The sequence below is a fragment of the Enhydra lutris genome, unplaced genomic scaffold (assembly GCF_002288905.1).
Source record: "Enhydra lutris kenyoni isolate GAN:26980312 unplaced genomic scaffold, ASM228890v2 scaffoldscaffold20, whole genome shotgun sequence".
Taxonomy (NCBI): Eukaryota; Metazoa; Chordata; class Mammalia; order Carnivora; family Mustelidae; genus Enhydra; species Enhydra lutris.
This window is the reverse complement of record NW_019154104.1, coordinates 33,184,064-33,202,716: the sequence shown is the minus strand read 5'-3', so window position 1 is coordinate 33,202,716 and position 18,653 is coordinate 33,184,064. Positions and strand designations below refer to the sequence as shown.

Sequence of the window (18,653 nt, the reverse complement as noted above, 5' to 3'; positions counted from 1 at the left end):
CCTGGCTGTGATGGGGGCCCAGCTCAGGGGCTACCCTCCCCTCTGCCCAAGCAGCTCCCGGGTACCCAATCTCCTCGTCTTGAGTGCTCCGCGTGCCCCTCCCGGGCCAGGGAATCACAGCGTCCCCAGTGTAGCCTGCCCCGCCCCACCTGGCCCCGGGGGGCTCCTGATGACCCACTCCTAACCCCTCTCAGACTGTGGGTGAGCCCCCACCTGGTGCTGCCCCAGCAGGCAGAGCAGAGGGCTCCCCTCCTACCGTGTGCACGCCGTGCCCTCCCCGTGGCCGGTGGGAAGGCCACCCGCCCTGAGGACGGCCGTCCTCCGGAGAATGGGCATCCGCGGACTGGAAAGGGGGAGGAGTCGGCGGGGCGTTTGTCCTGAAGTCAGGAGAGACCAGCACCCCCAGGCAGACGCTCCTGGCCTATCCCGTGTGTCAGGCCGTCCTCCTGGGAACACCGTCACGGGGGTCAGCTGGGCGCCACGGGCTTCTGGCCTTATGTGAAGCTGCAGGCCTGAGACATGGGGCCTCGGGGCTGGAGGCGGAGGTGGGGAGGGCGGCAGGATCCTCCCACGCGGCCTCCATGCTGCGCGACGGCCTTGCCACAGGCCAGCAGCTGACGACAGCTCGCGTTTGTGACCTCCCAGTTCCTGTGCATCGGAGTCCGAGCCCTGCTAGGCTGGGTCCTCAGCCCAGGGTCCTGCAGGCTGGAGTCGGGGTGAGGGCCGGGGCTGGGGTCCCTCCATCAAAGTGGGGAAAGAGCCGCTGGCCGCTCACAGCACTTGCGGGCCGGACGGGTGAGGGCCGCTGCGACTCGCTGCCGCGCTCAGTGCCCTGCCTCGGGGGCCTCGCTGAGGACCGGCCACAGCCCAGGAGCTTCCTCTGGCTATCGAGGAGCGGACCCCCAGCGGGGCGCGCTCACAGACGCGTGTCACACAGTCGCAGAAGTGACAGATTGGCTCCTTTGTGTGTTCTATTGCTCACAAGCAAACATGGGTTGTGCCCACCACCAAGGGGAGGGGTCACACAGGACACGGCTTCCAGGGCAAGGTCGCGAGGACCACGTCAGAGTCTGTCCACCGTGGCCCAGAAGGAGCCACATCAAGGCACCCCGGGGGGCTTCTCAAGCCTCACAAGCTGGGTCTCCTGAGGGGAAGGTCTGCTTTGCAACAGGCCATAGAGGCTGCCCGACGTGTGGCCACCAGCCCCTTCCGTGGCAATGGCCACTGGGCCATGGCTGTGGCTTTTTCTCTGTCATCCAGGCACGACCTGGAGCACGGAGACCTGATGGCTCGTGGTTGACCGGCCCGGGGACACCACTGCTGGGGGCCAGGACCAGAGCGCAAACCCCCACACAGCTCTGGAGGGCACCATGGGTCCAGGACAGGGTCTGTTTCTGACGGGGGTCGCTGTGCAGTCCATGGGCAGGGGACAGGAGCCGCGGGGAGCCGCCACAGCGGCCCGGGGGCTTGGTTTGGTCCAGGGCTGTTCACACACAGACCAGCTCCCAGAGGCCGGGGCTGCCCTGCAGGCTGGGTCGGGGACCTTCCTCACCGACAAGGATGCTGACGCGTAGGGGCCCGACTGCAGCCCACCCGCTCACTGTGGGGCAGAGAGGACGGGGCAGGCGGGGGAGAGGCACCCACGGATGTGGGAGGGCTGGACGCGGGCATCTACTCGCTCAGCTCCCTCAGAGTCCAGGGTCCCCTGGCCACAGAGCTCACCCCACACTGCCACCCAGGGTGGCCTCCACAGATCAGGTGGGCTCTGGAACCTTGGTCAGAAACCAGAAGTCCCAGGAGAGGCCAAGTGGGTGCGCTGGGACGGCCTCTGATCCGGCAGAAGGGCCAGAACCCAGGTGTCAAAAGGATTCAGAGCCTCTGCAGGGCGGTGTCCGGGCGCCTCCTGGGGCGGGGCCCCGGGCAGGTCTGTGTCCAAGGCCCCACCCCGGCTTCGTGCCAGTACTCCACCCCCCCACCCCCGGCTCCAAAACCAGGTTCTTTCAACCCTGCCTGAAGGGCCGGCCCTCCCTGCACATGGTCCTAGGGGCCACACAGCAGCCCGGCACCCCTCCCCTCTCCACCTGTCCCCCATGCTGGGTTCCCCGTCCCGGCCCCTGCTCCAGCCCCACCCCCGGTTCCTGTGGGTGAGGCCCAGGCACCAACAGGCAGGTAGAGCAGTCCCAGGGTGGGGGGTGCAGAACCCCGACCTGGGGCTGGGAGGAGTGGAGGCAGCCCACGCCAGGCCCACACAGACAGGCAGGGAGGTGCGTGGGTTCTAAAGCCTCCTTTGTGGGTAGGGACTGTGGCTCTGTGGGTCAGGGAGGACAATCCCGGAAGGCTCCCTGGAGGAGGTGGGGCGTGCAAGGGGCCGGTTCAGGTGCTGAGGGCAAGCCATCCGTCTGCACCTGCCAGGAGCTGGAAGGTCCTGCACGTGAGCAGGGCTTGTGAGGACGGGCGGCTCGGAGCCCCGACCCGAGGCAGGTGGGGAGGCGCAGCGGGAGGCGGGATCTGCGGGCCGGGGACTGGGCAGAGCAGCCCCTCAGCCTCGCCAGGCGCAATCCTGGCCCTGGGCTTGTGCATCCAGGCCCACGGCGTAGCGGGAATCCCAGTCTCGCTCGAACAGGCGACGCAGCTGCTCCTGCGCAGTGAGGAGCCCCGGCCGGCCGCGGGGCGCTCTCTGGCTGACCACCAGGCCCACTCCTGAGGTACTGCTGAAGTAGTCCTCTGACCAGTTGGAGGTGCCTGGGGCCGCGGGCGGGAGAGAGTCCCGTGTGACTGGGACGGGGGCTCTCTCCCTCCGCAGGGCCCAGTCATCAGGCTCGGCCACGACGCTGGGGACAGAGGGGCTGCGCGGCCACTCGGCTGTCGGAACTGCAACCCAGCCAGCCCTCAGATGCAGAAGAGCCAACCAGCTGTCCTCGCGTGTGGCGCGGCTCCTCCCACGTCCCCCGGGGCTGGTGTCCCAACTCAGCGTCCTGAGAACTTGGGGCTCGGGGCTTCCCACCCACCCGGCGTCCTGGGCCTGGACCTGTCTTGGACCTGAGAGCCCCCCCTCGGCTCGCCTCTGTCCTGAGGGGTCCGTGCCGCCCATGAGAACAGAGTCCCCTTCAGCACCCTGGCCCAGCCACTGCTTGGGGGTCATGTCCCCCTTCTGTGGGTTTTTGTGGCCTCCGTGGTCATGCACACATGCTCGGTGCCCCTCAAGGGCTCAGGGTCCTGGGGCAGTGCCCCTGCCTGCTCACCGATGTAGGCCGCCTTCTCTGTGACCATGAACTTGCTGTGGCTCACCCTGCTGAAGGGGATGTTGGAGTGATTTCCCACCGGCACGATGAAGACTTTCTTTGGGGAACAGAGAGGGAGCACGTGAGGAGGGGAAGAAGGACCGCCCACCCCAGCCCGGCCCCGGCGGGGGGGGGGTCCTCACCACATCCACCGAGACCCCGGCCGCGGGGTTGCTGAAGGCCTGCAGGGACCTCAGGTCGGGGAACATGCTGGGGTCCGTGTGGGGCCAGCAGCTGACCAGCAGGCGCACACGCACACCCCTGTTGAAGGCCGCTGTCCGCAGCGCGGTGTCCAGCACCGGCCAGTACCTGTGGGAGGGCGGCTCAGGGTCCTCGGGCCAACGGGCACCCTGACTGCAAGCCGGGGCTGAGCAGGGGTCCCAGTGGGAGAGGAAATGCGCTGGGTGCTGCCCATCCGCAGAGCGCACCCCCCACGCCAGGCTCCCACTCCCCTACCTAGCCGGGTGGCTGAAGCGCGTGCTGGGGAAGTACTCCATCACTGAGACGTAGATGAATTCCCGGGCATCGCGCACCACGGCCAGCAGGGCTTCCAGGTCCCGCGTGCGACCGTGCGGGCAGAGCGCCGGCGGCGAGGCCTGTCCAGGCAGAGAGGTCCCCGAGGGCGCTGAGCCGTTTGCTTCCTGGAACTGCGACCCCAGCCTGCTCTCACCCTCCAGCATGTGGGATCTCAGAGGAAGACCAGAGGGGCCCCCTGGAGAGGTGGGGACAGGGGAGGGAGGCTCTGCACCGGGACCTCAGGACTGCCCTCAGTCTGGGCAGGAAGGCCGGGAAGCCTGCCCCGCGCTGCACCCCCGGCCCCTCCAGAGGACGCCCCCCCACCCCGGCCTGATGCTGGGTCTCCAGAGACCAGCCCCTGCCACTCGCCCAGATGGAGGGTCAGCCCGCCCCCTCCCCCTTCCCCGCCTGCAGAGGGACGGACCCACTAGATGAGCTGGTTTCCCCTGGCCCTCCCAGGCCCCAGGCAGAAGCCCCTCATCCCCACCCAACAGTTGCTTGGAGCCCCCCTCCCTGGGCCATGGGAAGCCCCGCCCCCTCCCAGGCTGCCTGTTTCCCGTGGACCGCGCGGCCCGCGTCCTCTCCTGGAGCTGGGTCCGCAGACAGCCCGCCGCTGGCCGGGGGACCACAGCCGGGTCCTGGGCGCTGGGCGGCACGGCGGTGGGGCAGGCTCCCCCGGGGGTCTGGCAGGCCCCGTCGGCCGCTCTTACGGAGAAATAGGCCGTGGTGGGCACCCCGTCAAAGTGGCCCCGGAGAGGCCGGAAGCGGTTGATGTGGGACGAGAAGCTCCGAGGCCAGGCTCTGGGGAGGACAGCCCTTGGTGCCCCCAGCACCCAGTAGGTCTGGAAGGTCCTCTCCAGGTCGAGGGCCAGGCGGCTGCAGTTGTAGATGACGGCGCCCAGCTCCTTCACCTGTGGGGCGGGGCGGCGGCTGCGGCGAGCGGGCCTCTGCCCTGGGACGGAGCGCCCCCACCCCGCGCTGGCAGCGCCCCCGCAGGAGTCAGGACAGACAGTGTGACGGACAGTGAGCTCGCAGGAGCTGCAGGGGTGACGGGGGCCCTGCTCGTCTTGAACGTTGTACCCACCATCCAAGCAGCAGCCCCGCTTGTTACCGCAGAAACAGAAAATGCCTAAGAGAAGTCGTTCGTCGCGTCCCTGTCCGGCGACAGACGGCCGGCATGGCTGCGTTTGCTGCCACCCTTCTCGGGCTGGTTTTTCATGCTTTGCTTTTCCTTCAGGGACGCAGGTTTCCCTGGTGCAGAGACTGCAGCGTCTTCCCACGGGCAGAACTACAGTCCGGGGTGCAAGGGCGGGCGCCGTGCAGGCTTCCCAAACTCCCGACCCGGCGCCTGTCCCGTGCACCAGGGCGACGCCCCACCCTGTTCCACCCCGGGCTGCACGGGACATCACCAGGCCCCGGGAGCGCGGGCAGCGGACGAGCCCCTGGTGGGTCTCCCTGCCCTCGGGACTCACCTGCGTGAGGGCCCGCCAGTCCATGTTGGCACTGCCCAGGTAGACATGCCGTCCGTCCACAACCCAGAATTTGGAGTGCAGAACACCCCCGGTGAGCTTCCTCAAGGGCACGAACCGCACCTGGGCACCTGGCCGGGAGGCGAGGACAGTGCGGTCACCGGGGTCTCGCCAGGTGCCCGCTTCGCGGTGAGCCCAATTCCTTGTGGCGGGACAGCTCGTTTTCCCTCAGAGCAGTCCTGCTAAGCGCAAGCCGTCATCGTCCCCACTTTGCAGGGGGCGACGAAGGCATCGACTGACCCTGGATCCCTCGGGGCCGCCCCCTCCAGAGCCCGGGGCTAAAGGATCACTGCCCAGCTGAGCTTCCAGCCTGAGCCCACCCACAGGTCAGAGCAGCTGGGCTCAGGGGGGCCCCGAGGCCTCCCTAGGCTCTGCCCACCACGGAGGATGACCGTCTGGCCCCTTGGAACCAGCCCCAGTCCCGGGTGAGGCTGACTTTAAGCACGCCACCCCGGCCCCTGCCCTCCCGGTGAACGAGGGAAGCACGGACGCCCCGTCCTAGCCCATCCCACGCAGCTCTGCGTGCCTTCCTCGTCCTGTGGCACCAGCAGGTCACGAGCCATGCCTGCTCCCGAGGCTGCGGGCCCAGGCCAGACAGGCACCTACCTCGGGCCGCCAGGACCCGCAGGTCCGTGGAGTTCTTGGCCAGTGACGGGCTGTTGGTCGCCACAGCCAGGGAAATGTTCCTGTCCAGCAGCCGCTCCAGCTTCCACAGAAGGGCCTCCCCCTGCGAGGCCGGGCCAGCCGTGAGGGGTGACGCCCTGCCAACTAGGAAGGACCCAGACCTCTCCCGGGAGGCCACCTTGCCCACCCACAGCTCAGACTGAGAGAGATGTGCCCAGCACCCGGATGGGGTGGGCAGGGCCGGGCATACCAGCTGGGAGGACGAGTCGTTGACTCCAATGTCGGCCCCTGTGAGGGACCAGTAGAAGGAGGCCACGTGAATGCTGTGCTGGGCGGCGTCCAGCAGCTGTAGCCAGGCCTGGGCCAGGGGCTGGGCTGACGGGCTGCCGGCTGCAGCAGGGAGGTCCCGGGGGGTGCTCTCCACAAGGACAAGCCTGCCGAGAGAGCCCATGGGGCCTGAGCGGAGCACGGGGGCCATCAACCCACCTCGCGTCCCTGCCACGTCCCCACTGGCCAGGCCGGGGGGGGTCACTGCCAACATGGGGCCCAAGCCCAGGCCAGGGGAGCACGGCAGGGGAGTCGACTAGACTGGATGGGGCAGGCATGAGCCCCAACAAGCCTGCTGCGGGCAGCGACCCCAGGGGCGGTGGGGGGAGCCAGGGAGGGAGCAACGCAGACTGGGGCCCCGGGCCCAGCCCAGTTCCAGGCACGGCTGCTGGAGAGCCGTCGCTCTGAGCCGAGGTGGGGTCTGGGCTGCCGACCGGAAGGGAGGCCCCTGGAGGAGGCGCCAGCCGACCCGGAGGAAGGCCCGGGCCAGGCGGTGGTGGGGGCGCATCTTGGGCTCCACAGGCCGGGCTCTGAGCAGGACTACCCCCCACCCAGCAGAAAGCGTGAAAGGCAGCTGGCCGGGCAGCTGGGAACAGCGACACCAGGACAGGAAGGCTGAGAAGCTGCCCAGGTGGCTCCCGGCTTTGCAGCCTCAGCAGAGCCCCTAGACAGCGGCCTGTGTTTGCTGCATAGAACACCCCAAGTCCGTCAGCTCCGGCCCATCCCCACCTTGGGGCCGCCCTTCCCGGCCAGCTGTCTCTTCTGAGAAGTGGCAGAGGGCCGTGTGGGCCCCGCGGGGCCGGTCCAAGGGCGGGAAGCTCACAGAGGGGCAGAGCTGAGCACGGGCCCACGGGCCTGCAGACCTCGCAGACACTCACCGGCAAGCGTCCTGCGGCTGCGGCGCGGCCTCCCCTCTCCGGGGCTCCCAGGCCCGGCTGGAGCCTTGGCCCGGGAACGAGGTGGGCCCTTCCTCCGGGTGCAGCTGGCCGCTGGTGGGCGGGAGGTACACTTGCCACAGGACGTAGGCAAGAGCCACAGCACCGAGCCACAGCACGGCCAGCACTCTCAGCACCTGCAGCAGGAGAAGGGTGTCACCGTGGGGTCCCCGGACGGCGTGCGTGTGCTCTACCTCTGGGTGGGCTGAGGTGGCCCTTCCGGGGCTGACAGAGACTGTCGCTGGCTCCCAGGGAGGGCCAGGCCTGCAGGGGGGCTGGGTGGGTGAAGGACGGGAAGATGGCACTGAGCAGGGCCCAAACTCCCTGTGGGGAGGGGGGACCAAGTGGCCTGGGGCTTTCCCTTGGGGCCCCCAGGACAGGGATTGGGGAGCTGAGAGGGGTGCACTGGTCTGGTTGGTTTCATCCTTGCCGCTCTGGTGCAGGGTCCCCCGAGGCTGTGGAACCCCCTCCCTCGAGCCCCCCGTTCTGCTGCGCTAGGCTCTCTGTCCTGTGGGCTGTGGGCCTGTGGAGCGCGGGGGCCAGGGCTACCGATGCTCTCCGCGGAGGTCTCAGCCCCTGACACGGCGACCTGGTGTCACAGGCCCGGCACTGCCTTCCCTCCACCGCCCTCCGCCTGCCCTGCAGATGGTGACTCCGTGTGGAGCCTGAAGCCGGTGCGCGCGTCTGTGTGTGCACCGCATGTGTGCGTGTGTACATTGCGTTGTGCGTGTCCGTGTGCGTGTGTGTGTGTGCGCGCGTGGGTGTTCGTGTCCGTCTGTGCCAGAGGAGCTGGCCCGGCCCTCTGGCTCCCCCTGGCCGTCTCGCTCTCATCGGGCACCTGCGTGTCTGAATCTTGGTTCCTTCTTTCAGCCGTGAGCGTGGTGAGCCCCGGAGCCATTTCCGGTTTCAGCTGGGCCCTCCTTACCGGCCCGTGAAAAGCCACCTCCTTTCCCAGGGTGGGTCCCAGCCTGGGGGGGCCTCAGCAGCCCCCTCCTGGGACTCAGGGAGCACCCTTCGTCCCGGCTGGGAAGGCACGGCGGGGGCTGAGCGGGGACCCTTTGCTGCCATCTGGGGGCCTGAGGGCTGGGGAACCTGGGGTGCTGTGTGGGGGCCCCCTTCCGCCCCAGGGCTCTACCCCCTCAGGGCAGCTAGTGCCACCGAGAGCTGGAAGCCAGGTGGACAGGGCTCCCCCATGGTGGCTCCGGTGGGCCAAGCACTCCAGGGCTCGGCATGCCCGCCGGGGGTGCAGGGAGGGGCCTCGGAAGCCAGAAGGAGGCCTCCGGCAGAACCAGGGGGTCCCCCAGGGAAGCCAGGATGCCCCCCAGAGCTGGGTTCAGACCTCACTCTGCCCCCCACATGGCAGAGCCCAGCTCAGGGGACCGCCCACGCCCCGGGGTCCATCGAGGCTTCACCGAGTCTCAGGAGATGCAGCCAGTGGGAAGTCCGGGGCTGGGGCTGAACAAAGGGGCCCTAGGGACCTCCTTGGACAGACCTCTCCCTCCCCCCACCTTTCCGCTGTACCACAGGGGAAAGGGGCCTGTTCCCCAAGTGTCCCAGGCACAGAGGGCAGATCAGAGCCCTGCAGCCCCACTGGGACTTGGACCCGTCCCAGGCGCCTCCCCGACCTCCGCTCCCCGGAGCACATCCTCCCCCCATCTTGGGTCCTCGGAACAGCACTGGGGCCTGGGGAGGCTGCCCCCAGGGCAGCTCCAGGCCACTGCAGAGCTGCTGGCTCGCTGCGTCCCTGTGTCCCTGTGTCCCTGTGTCCCTGGGCTTGGGCCGGCCTTGGGGAGGGGGTGGCCCACTAGCCACCGTGTTCCTGGGCTGGGGCTAGGCTGGGGCCCTCCAGGCATCCGAGGTCACGGCCGGAGGCGTGCGACTTCCTGCCCTGCAGAGCAGGGGTGAGGCTGCCAGGCCCCGCGGGGGGCTCTGTGATCCCCCGGGCCTGGGCTCACTGGCAGCCGGCTTCAGCCTGCCTCTCCTGCCTGGCCCCGGGCTCCCAGACTCACCTCCCAGGGTACCGCCTTGGCCTTCATCTTGCTCCAGCCACAGACTGCAGGCCCTCAGCTCCGGCAGCTGCCCCGCCCCAGCCCACCTGCCTCCTCCCTGCAGCCCGCCGCTTCCCCTTTCGGCCACTTCCTCTTCGTCCGGAGTACCTCCCTCGCTGGCACCCCCGACAGACATCGGGAGCTGGGTGGGCCAGCCAGAGGGTGCGGCTGGGAACTGCCACCTCCAGAGAAAGTCTCTCCCCCGGCCCCACTCGCCAGGTGGAGGCCCAGACATCAGTCGGGCTCGACACAGGCCCCAGAGACCCAAGGAGCCTGGCTTGGGCAAGATTGTTCGTCTCTCTCTCGCACTAACCAGGGTTAGGGGCTGGCGGCCTAAAGACGGTGTTGGCTCTAAGGCCATGGGGAGCCAGGCCCCTCCTTGGGAACCCTAGCTCCTGAACCTTGGGGTGGACGAGCAGCCTCGTGGCCCACAATGGCTGCTGGGTTTCAGCCGTCCGCTCCGTGTTCCCAGGAGCATGGTCCGGGCTTCCCTGAGTCTGCTCAGGCTGCTCTAACCAAGCGGCACGGACCGGGCAGCTCTGAGGGCCGGGAGTAAGGCCACGGCACCCGCAGGTTGGGTCCTGCATCTCTCCTCACTCTGTCTTCCTGAGAGGGAAGGGCCGGGGCTCTGGGGGCTCTTTCATAAGGGCACTAACGGCTACATCGTCTGACCTGGCCACGACCCGGAGATCCACCTGCCCTCCCCACGGGGTCTCTGCTCCTCGCCCTGCAACTGGGCGCAGGGAGTGAGGCGCTGCCACCCTGTCTCTGCTGCGGGGCGTCATGCTGCCGTGGACGTGCGGGGACGCGTCTCCCTCCGGGAAGACAAGCTTTCCTTCCGGTCGGGTTTGTACTCCTCTCCCTTCTCTCTTACACGCAAACACGCGGCCCCTGACATTCGTACAGTTACTTGTTAGCTTTGGCTTATAACATGTTTAACACAGTTTCCAAGTAATAATCCTAGCATCACTACAAACAGTAGTGCTACTAGCCGAAATGTAAGACTTTTCTCTGCAAAGGTTTTCTTGCTATTACATGTGGCTGAGGAGGTAAAATCAAGCACTGTGTTCTAAAGTCAGACTTTTAAAACCAAAGCTGGAGGGCCGCCTGGTGGCTCAGTCGTGAGGCGTCTGCCTTCGGCTCCAGTCATGGTCCCGGGGTCCTGGGATCGAGCCCCGCATCGGGCTCTCTGCTCAGCGGGGAGGCTGCTCCCCCCCACCCGCCTCTCTGCCTGCTTGTGATCTCTGTCTGTCAGATAAATAAATAAAATCTTAAAAAAATAAATAAAGTCGTAAAAAAAAAAAAGAAATTCGGTTTAAGATTTCCGAGCATACGTGAAGTTCTTTCTTCCTGACTGACTCCTAGTTCGGTCGCGTTGGGTTAGGAAGCCAAGCCTGCACAGCGTCACGTCTTTAACGTTGCTCAAGAGGCGTAACGTTGTGGGCTCAGAACCAAAACGCGCTCGAGAAGAGCGCGCAGCCTCTGCCAGGGGGCTCTGGCATCTAGATCCGTCTGCGAATCCCGCTCACGGATGTGCTTTCAACTCCTACGTGTCACTAATGAACGTTCTGTGTCCTCGGCCCAGAATCAGTGGGAGGGCTGTGCTGGTCCGTGGCTTCCCACGTGGACTCTGGCTTCCCGCAGTGGAGGCTGCACTGCCCAGTCTCTTTGTCTCCGACTAAGCCACCTGTCCCTGCGCTCTCACTTTCCCTGGTAAGAACTTCGGTCTTAAAAAGCTATGTTGTCCTATTTTTAGCTTAAAATCTGTGTGGTTTTAAAAAAAATGTCCTCTACCTTAGGTTGATGGGCCTTCTTGCGTTTCAGATCTGTGTCTAGTGAGTAACAGAGCTGGAATTTAATTTTTTAAAGATTTTATTTATTTATTTGAGAGAGAGAGAGCAAGAGCAGGGGGAGGGGCAGAGGGAGAAGCAGACTCCCCGCGGAGCAGGGAGCCCGACATGGGGCTGGATCCCAGGACCCTGAGATGACCCGAGTCCAAGGCAGACGCTCCCCGACTGAGCCCCCAGCGCCGCCAGCTCCGGCGTGTAAAGTGCCGTCTCTGCGGCCGTCCTCACCCGTTCCAGCTGGGTTTTGTCTGTTTACGTTCACTGTGATGACCGCTGCATTTGCATCTGTCATTCCTTCTCTCGTGTGCTTGGCCCACATCCTGCGGTTCTTGGTCCTTCTTCTTGCTCTTCTGGGTGGACTAATTTTTCTCCTGTTTTCCTGTCCCGCTCAAGCTGTGACCTCTCAGTGACGGACCCTCCACGGCCCCTCCATGCCGCTCTTCCCGAGTGCTCTTCCGCGCTTCTGAGAGCCGAGAGGGTCATTCTTCCCGCCGCCGGCTGTGGTCCCCGTGACGGCCACGGCGCAGGTTCTGACCCACACACTGCCCAGGGAGACGTCCAGTGAAGGGGGCTCCGTCGCTCCCTCCTGGGATCTGGCCACGCAGCCAGGAGGGGAGCTGGGGCGCCAGCTTCACGCCTGAAGGACAGACCACTGCGCGTCTGCTCCCGGAGTAAACGCCCTTTCATTGTGTTGCTGCAGGCGGTCGCGTCCCCATGCTGTCACCGGCTCGTCTTTGGTTGTTCACCTTGCGTCCGTAAGGAGGCGTAGACAGAAGGAACGTCTTTCCCTCTTCCTGAGTAGCACAAGGACCTTCGAGAACTTTACCTCTGATGCTCTCCAGCACATGTGTCTCCCACGCTTGTCCTGTCTTGCAACACTATTGCTGTTATTACTTGAAGCCCCACACGCTGTACACCGTATCATCATTTCGTGCCGTCAGGGTGTGCGAGAATGACCTGCTCACCCTCCCTTCTCCTATTTCAGACCTGCCCGCTGCTCGCCCTCCCGAAATACATCCTTTGCAACCGGCTGGAGTAGGAATGCTGTTGGCTATGCGGTTCTCGGTCACCGGTTATCGTCCTTGCACGGGTGTGTGTTGGTGACAGTCCTTGGGAACGTGAAAATGTCTCTAGTTTTCCTTCACTATTGAAGAATAGCGTTCCAGGTGCAGAATTCTTGACAGACCATTGTTTTCCCTGGAACCCGAGGCCCTTAGGAGTCTGTACGGTCAGAACCCCATCACTCCCGTGTAAGGGATTTTTTTTTTAAAGATTTTATTTATTTGACAGAGATCACAAGCAGGCAGAGAGGCAGGCAGAGAGAGGAGGAAGCAGGCTCCCCGCTGAGCAGAGAGCCCGATGCGGGGCTCGATCCCAGGACCCTGAGATCATGACCTGAGCCGAAGGCAGAGGCTTTAACCACTGAGCCACCCAGGCGCCCCTGTGGTTGGTTTTAATACATTCTCCTTGACTGAGGCATCCTTCAGTGTTCCTGGGGTGGTTTCCTTTTTTTTTTTTTTTTTTTTTGAAGTTTATTTACTTCAGGCATCTCTACATCCAGCGCAGGCCTCGAGCTCACGACCCCAAAATCAGGAGTCGCACGCTGTAGCGACCGAGCCCGCTGGGCGCCCCGGCAGTCTCCTTTCGGATCCTGGATCCTGTCGGGCACACAGCGCGGGAGCCCACGTCCGAGCGCTCGGTGCACACAGCAGGTGGCCTCAGACCCACCCTGCAGCTTGGAGGGGCTGGTCTCCGCCCCCACCCCGGGCTCTTCATTCCTCCTTTCGAGAACTTAGAAGGATGCGGCGCCAGGCTTCCGAGGCGGACTGAGGAAGAACGAGCTGACACCAAGTCCCGAGACCCCATAAAGGTCTCCTTTATGACGAGGCCGCGCCCAGGTGGGCCCTGCTGCTCCCACACCTTCGGGGGAGCAGTCCGACCCCCTGCCACTGTGTCCCCACAGGAGAGGTCAGGCAGGACCCCCAGATGGAAAGTTTGATGGTTCATCCTCCTCACGGTCCCTCCAGGCCAACATGGGGCTTGGCACAGGCTGAGCGGGCACGGGGCCCGTAATCCACCGTGAGGCAGGGCACGAGCTCCCCCACCCCCTCCCTGGCCCGCCGCCCGCATCTGCGGCATCTACCCGGCCGCTGGACTTTGCAGCCCCGCTAAGGGCTCGCTCCGCCCCTCAACAGGAGGAACTTGCTTCCCGCGACAGCCTGGGGGTTCTGTGCATTTACCTCTGGGGTGTCAGCCCCCCTTTCCTGGGGGATGCACCCCAGCGGCTGTCGTGGGTACTGAGACCGCACTCTGTGGGTCCCGAGACTTGCCGCCCATGGACTGGTTTCCTCCCCGCTGGCTCGCCGCCCTGCTCCTCCGAGCTCCACTGCCACCCTTTCTGGACCCCTGCGTCCCCGCCTGCAGAGCGGACACGTCCGGCTTCCCCGCCCGAGACTGCCTCTCTCTCCTTCACTCTGGAAGGACAGTGTAGCTGGGTGACAACTGTCTTCCTGTCGCCGAAGGCCCCGATCCGACCTTGGTGCGGCGCTCCCGGGAGGAACGGGCGTCCATCCCCCGGCTGTCCCTCTGAGGCCACTTCTCTCACCAGCCGGTCGGCTCTGGAGGTTTTCTGTCTGGGGTCTTCTGGGTTTCAGCGGGGCATGTCCCAGTGAGGCTGGCTCTCACCTTGGGGCTTGGAGCTCTCAAACTGCAGGATTTATGCCTGTGATCATTTCTAGAACATTCTCAGCCATTCTCTCCGAGGCTATGGCCTCTGCCTCTTTCCCATGTCCTCCCCTTGCGGAACGCGGGCGGCATGTGCGGTGAGCCTCTACACCCGCGTCCCGCGCCTCCGACTCCCTGCCCCGGCTGCCGTCTTCGCCTCAGCCTTGCCGCCGCAGGTGCGACCTGGCACAGTTTACTGGCTGCTCAGCACCCTCCGAGGCCTCCGGTTCTGCCGCAGGTATTTCCTCCAACCCAGAGCCTGGGGAAAAGACGAGCTTCCCTGCTCGCTCCCCGGGACCCCGGGGGGCTCTCTTACCCCTTTCCCTGTGCGTCAGCCTTGAGGACACTCGGCTCTGAGCACGGTTCTTAATTCCACCCCTGCTCTTGCTGGACACGAGTCCTGTGTCCTGAGTGCGTGTGGACAGAAATCTCAAGAGCTCGGCCATGAGGGACATTTCTGGGCCCGTAGCTGTCCCCAGAAGGGCTCGAATACGGCCCCTTGGCCATTCCAGCTTCCAGGTCCCCACGCGACTCCCGGTGCATGGGGACTTCCCTTTCTTTCTCAAATCTCGCCTCGGCGCGCGGTTTCAGCGCTACTCGGACTAACAATTCCCAACGTCCCAGAGGGCAGAGAGGAGGCGGAGTGCGAGAGGCCGAGAGGCGGGGCATGTTCTGGGAGCCCCACGGAGCCGGGTCGGGAATCCTGCGGCTCCACTGGAGTCTCCCGGACTCGGGGGCCACCTTCCCTCGTGAGGGGAGCAGCGCCGGACACTGGACGCCCTGGGCCGCCTTCCCTCGTGAGGCGCTGACAGATGTCCTGTGTAGGGACAAGAGGCTGAGGGCACAGCCCTGAGCCTGAGAAGCTGAACAGATCTCAATGCTATTATGGTTCTGGGGATCAAACTTGAGTCCGGGCTCTCCTTCCACGGAGGACAGGGTGCTGGCAGCTGTGACCCACAGGTGGGGCTCCTGCTGAGCCCAGGAGAGCAGAGCCCCAGGAGGACGGGAGGCAGGAGGGAAGAGGTCCAGCACACCTTGTCACATCTGAAGTTCCATCGCTGACTGCACGGGACCGGTCCCTGCTCAGCGGTGACCCTCTCCGAGCGACGACTTCCTCCAGGGGATCCCTCTTTGCCCCCTTCACAGCGTCTGTCACTTTAAATCAAGAGTCACCTGACATCCAACCACAGAACCAAGCGCAGAGGCCGGGGTCCGGGTGGCAGAGCTCTCGGATGAGGTCGATGGAGATTTCCACTTAGAGAAATGAAATATAGTGTTGTTAAATCGAAGAAATTCTAGAACTAAAAATAAAATAACCGAAGTAAAGAGTCAACTGGACAGAACTGAAGGACGTCTAGGCCGCTGTAGGGTCAGCAGAGAGTAAAAGGTGGAAAACGCACAGGAAACACGGACCACGGCGCGAGAGACACACAGGGCGCACGTGAAGGTCTGACGCACATGTGAAGGGAATCCCAGCAAGAGAGAGTTGGGGACGGGGCAGACTGTGTCTGAAGGGAAAATGGATGAGGTGTTCCCCAAACCGGGGAAAGCCGGACAGACAGACACCCCGGAAGAAGGGCCACAAACCTCAACACAGACGAGCGCGAAGATGCCCGTCGTAGGAAAACCACAGAAAAACTACAAAGAAAGAGGAAGTCTAAAAGGACACCATCTAGAAAGTCCACAGTAATACGTTTGACTTCTCCACGTAAGCAGTGAAATCCAGAAGACAATGGACAACGCGTTTGCGTGCCCAAAACCGTTACTGGCAACTTAGAATACTCTATCAGTACACCAAGTGAAAGGAAAAGGCAAAACATTTCCAAACACCCCCTACTCAAGAAATTGAGAGATTTTATCACAGCAAACCGATAGCAGAAACACACTCAAAGACGGTCTATTGGCAAATGATCCCACGAGGGAACACGGTCGTGCAGGAGTGAGGGGAGCAGCAGAGACGAACAGGGCAATACCTTTAGGCCACGTCGACTGTAGAAATTAATAAAATAGTTCACTGTAGGGTTTACGGTATTTGCAGAGTTAAAATGCCTGATCATGGTAGCACAAAGGTGGGAGAAGCAGACAGATTTAAAGTGTTGGAAGGTCTTTATAGGGACCAAGAAGTGGTAAAACTGAAAACTTACATCAGGCCCTAATAAGTGAAAGATAAATTTTATCATTGAATTTTATAATTGTGAATTGTTTTGTAAGTGCCAGGAAGTAGTAAAAAGAAGAATTTAATTAGACCATAATAAGTGAAGGATGAATTTTATAGTTGTTGGAGTACCCACTAAGAGTACAATGAGGGGCGCCTGGGGGGCTCAGCGGGTTAAAGCCTCTGCCTTCGGCTCAGGCCATGATCTCAGGGTCCTGGGATCGAGCCCCACATCGGGCTCTCTGCTTGGCAGGGAGCCTGCTTCCTCCTCTCTCTCTGCCTGCTGCTCTGCCTGCTTGTGATCTCTGTCTAATAAATAAATAAAAAATCTTTGAAAAAAAAAAGAGTACAATGAAAGTACATTTACAAACAAGCAAGTGGGGGAAATATGGAATAATTATACTAATACTTCATTAATCCTAAAAAAGAATAGAAAAACAGACATAATACAGAAGATTCAAAGTTTAAAACGTTGATAATTGCAGTAAATGTACTAAAAACACTCCAATTAAAAAACACATGTTGTCAGGACGCCTGGGTGGCTCAGTTGGTTAGACGACTGCCTTCGGCTCAGGTCATGATCCCGGGGTCCCGGGATCGAGTCCCCCATCGGGCTCCCAGCTCCATGGGGAGTCTGCTTCTCCCTCTGACCTTCTCCTCACTCATGCTCTCTCTCACTGTCTCGCTCTCAAATAAATAAATAAAATCTTTAAAAAAAAAAACCACATGTTGTCACACTGAATTTTATAAAACCAAGTCTACAAAAGTTTAAGGATGAAAAGGATGTTATGACAACACTAAACAACAAAAAAAAGCTAACATAGCTATACTAATATCATACAAAGTAGGCTTTAAGGCAAGAAAAATAACTAGGGATAAAGAAGACTTCATGGGGGCCCCTGGGGGGCTCCGTGGGTTAAAGCCTCTGCCTTCGGCTCAGGTCATGATCTCAGGGTCCTGGGATCGAGCCCCGCATTGGGCTCTCTGCTCAGCGGGAAGCCTGCTTCCCCCTCTCTCTCTCTGCCTGCCTCTCTGCCTACTTGTGATCTCTGTCTGTCAAATAAATAAATAAAATCTTAAAAAAAAAGAAGACTTCATGATGACGAAAGGCCCATCAGGAATACAATTCTAAACTGTACGCACCTAATAACACAACTTTAAAATACATCAGGAAAAACTGATGGCACTGAAGGGAGAAATAGACCCATAATCAGTGCGGACTAATGCGGCCTTGCAGCAGCTGTGGAGCAAACAGACATAACATTAATGGATATATTTGAAGATCTGAACACAATAAAGCTGATCAAATTGACAAAAGATAATCTCTCTCAAAAAATGGAAGTATGTATTACTTTCAAGGGCACATGAAGCATTTGTTACAACTGTCCCTATTCTGGGTGAAAAAGCATACTCTATACCTTTCCAAAGATTGAAATAATTTAAGGTATATATTCCGACCACAGTGGGAATAAGCTAGAAATTAATTATACAAGAATAACTAAGAAATATTAAAATGTTTGGTAATTTAGCAACATGCATCTAAATAATGCATGAGCCAAGGAAGGAACCCTAATGAACACTACAACTTTTTTTCACCTGAATAATAATGAAAATACAATGTATCAAACTTCATGAGATCAGCTGAAGTTATATTTAGGAAGAAATTTGTAGCCTTAAATCCATAGATCAGAAAATAAGGAAAGCTGAAAATTAATCTCACAAAATAAAGAAAGGAAGAAAGCATGGAAAAAAGAAATATTAAAACAGGGAAGGGGAGAACTAACAAAGATGAAGAAGAGGAGAATTAATGAAGCAGAAAACAAATGTATCACAGAGAAAATCAACAAAACCAAACAGCTGGTTCCGTGCAAAGAATACTAAGATTGTAGACCCCAGCACAACTGAGCAGACAGAGGAAGGTGTGAATCACCCTATTTAGGCTGAAAATGAGAGCCCAGAAACAGGTCTTACAGACACTTTAAAAAAAGCAAAAGAATATTATGAACAATTTTATGTTAATACATTCATTTTTCCGTTCCTTGTTACTGTTTTGAATTCAGCATAACGTCCACATGTTGGGGGGTGCAGATTTTCGGGTGTACACAGCTGAGGAAGGGAACAGCTGGTGTGGGGAACAGAGCTGAGGAGGGAACAGAGCCGAGGTGGGGCACAGAGGAGATACTAGTGACTCCTGGGCGTGGCGGACGGACCTGGAGGACAGGTTCTGTGGCGGCCAGCCTCCTGGGCTGACAGCAGGCTGCACCCTCCTCAGCCCACTCGTCCAGCTCCTTTGGGTCCTCCTTGCAGCTGGGGTTGGGGGTGTCTGAAGACCCGGGGACGTCATCACAGGCCTGGGGTCAGGTCAGAGACGCTCCGAAGCCACAAAGAGCGTGAGGGAATCGGAAGGAGCTGCGGCTGGGCACTCGGAGCCGGGACCGCTGCACGTCCACAGCACGGCCTGAGGGCGCTTCTGGTCACCCCTGAGCGGCTCCAAGGAAGCAATTTCTCTCTTGGGGGAGAAACACGCGAAATTTCCCGGCCGCGTCCTCGCCTGTGCCGCCCCCTGGCGGCTGGGCCCGGGCACTGCAGCATCCCCGGGGGCCGGGCGAGCCGAGTTCCCAGCCAGGGAGGGGAGACCCCACCCCAGACCCCCGCAGCGGCGAACCC

The 18,653-nt window shown here is 61.5% G+C and overlaps 1 protein-coding gene across 3 annotated transcripts; it reads right to left on the bottom strand.

Annotated features, from left to right (window-relative positions):
* Positions 1–948: 948 nt before the first annotated feature.
* Positions 949–9,288, bottom strand: LOC111148687 (phospholipase D family member 4). Of its 3 annotated transcripts, XM_022505468.1 has the most exons (10): positions 9,222–9,288; positions 7,156–7,349; positions 6,201–6,384; positions 5,933–6,053; positions 5,270–5,397; positions 4,508–4,708; positions 3,738–3,877; positions 3,425–3,590; positions 3,243–3,339; positions 949–2,742 (listed from the first exon to the last, which is right to left on the bottom strand). In XM_022505468.1, the coding sequence occupies exons 1-10, from the start codon at positions 9,246–9,248 to the stop codon at positions 2,540–2,542; spliced, it is 1,461 nt and encodes a 486-aa protein (XP_022361176.1). In that variant the 5' UTR covers positions 9,249–9,288; the 3' UTR covers positions 949–2,539. The 3 variants fall into 3 exon arrangements, with proteins under 3 accessions (XP_022361176.1, XP_022361174.1, XP_022361177.1); XM_022505466.1 differs by having other exon boundaries at positions 4,508–5,397; XM_022505469.1 differs by lacking the exons at positions 949–2,742; positions 3,243–3,339; positions 3,425–3,590 and having other exon boundaries at positions 3,814–3,877; positions 4,882–5,397.
* Positions 9,289–18,653: the final 9,365 nt, after the last annotated feature.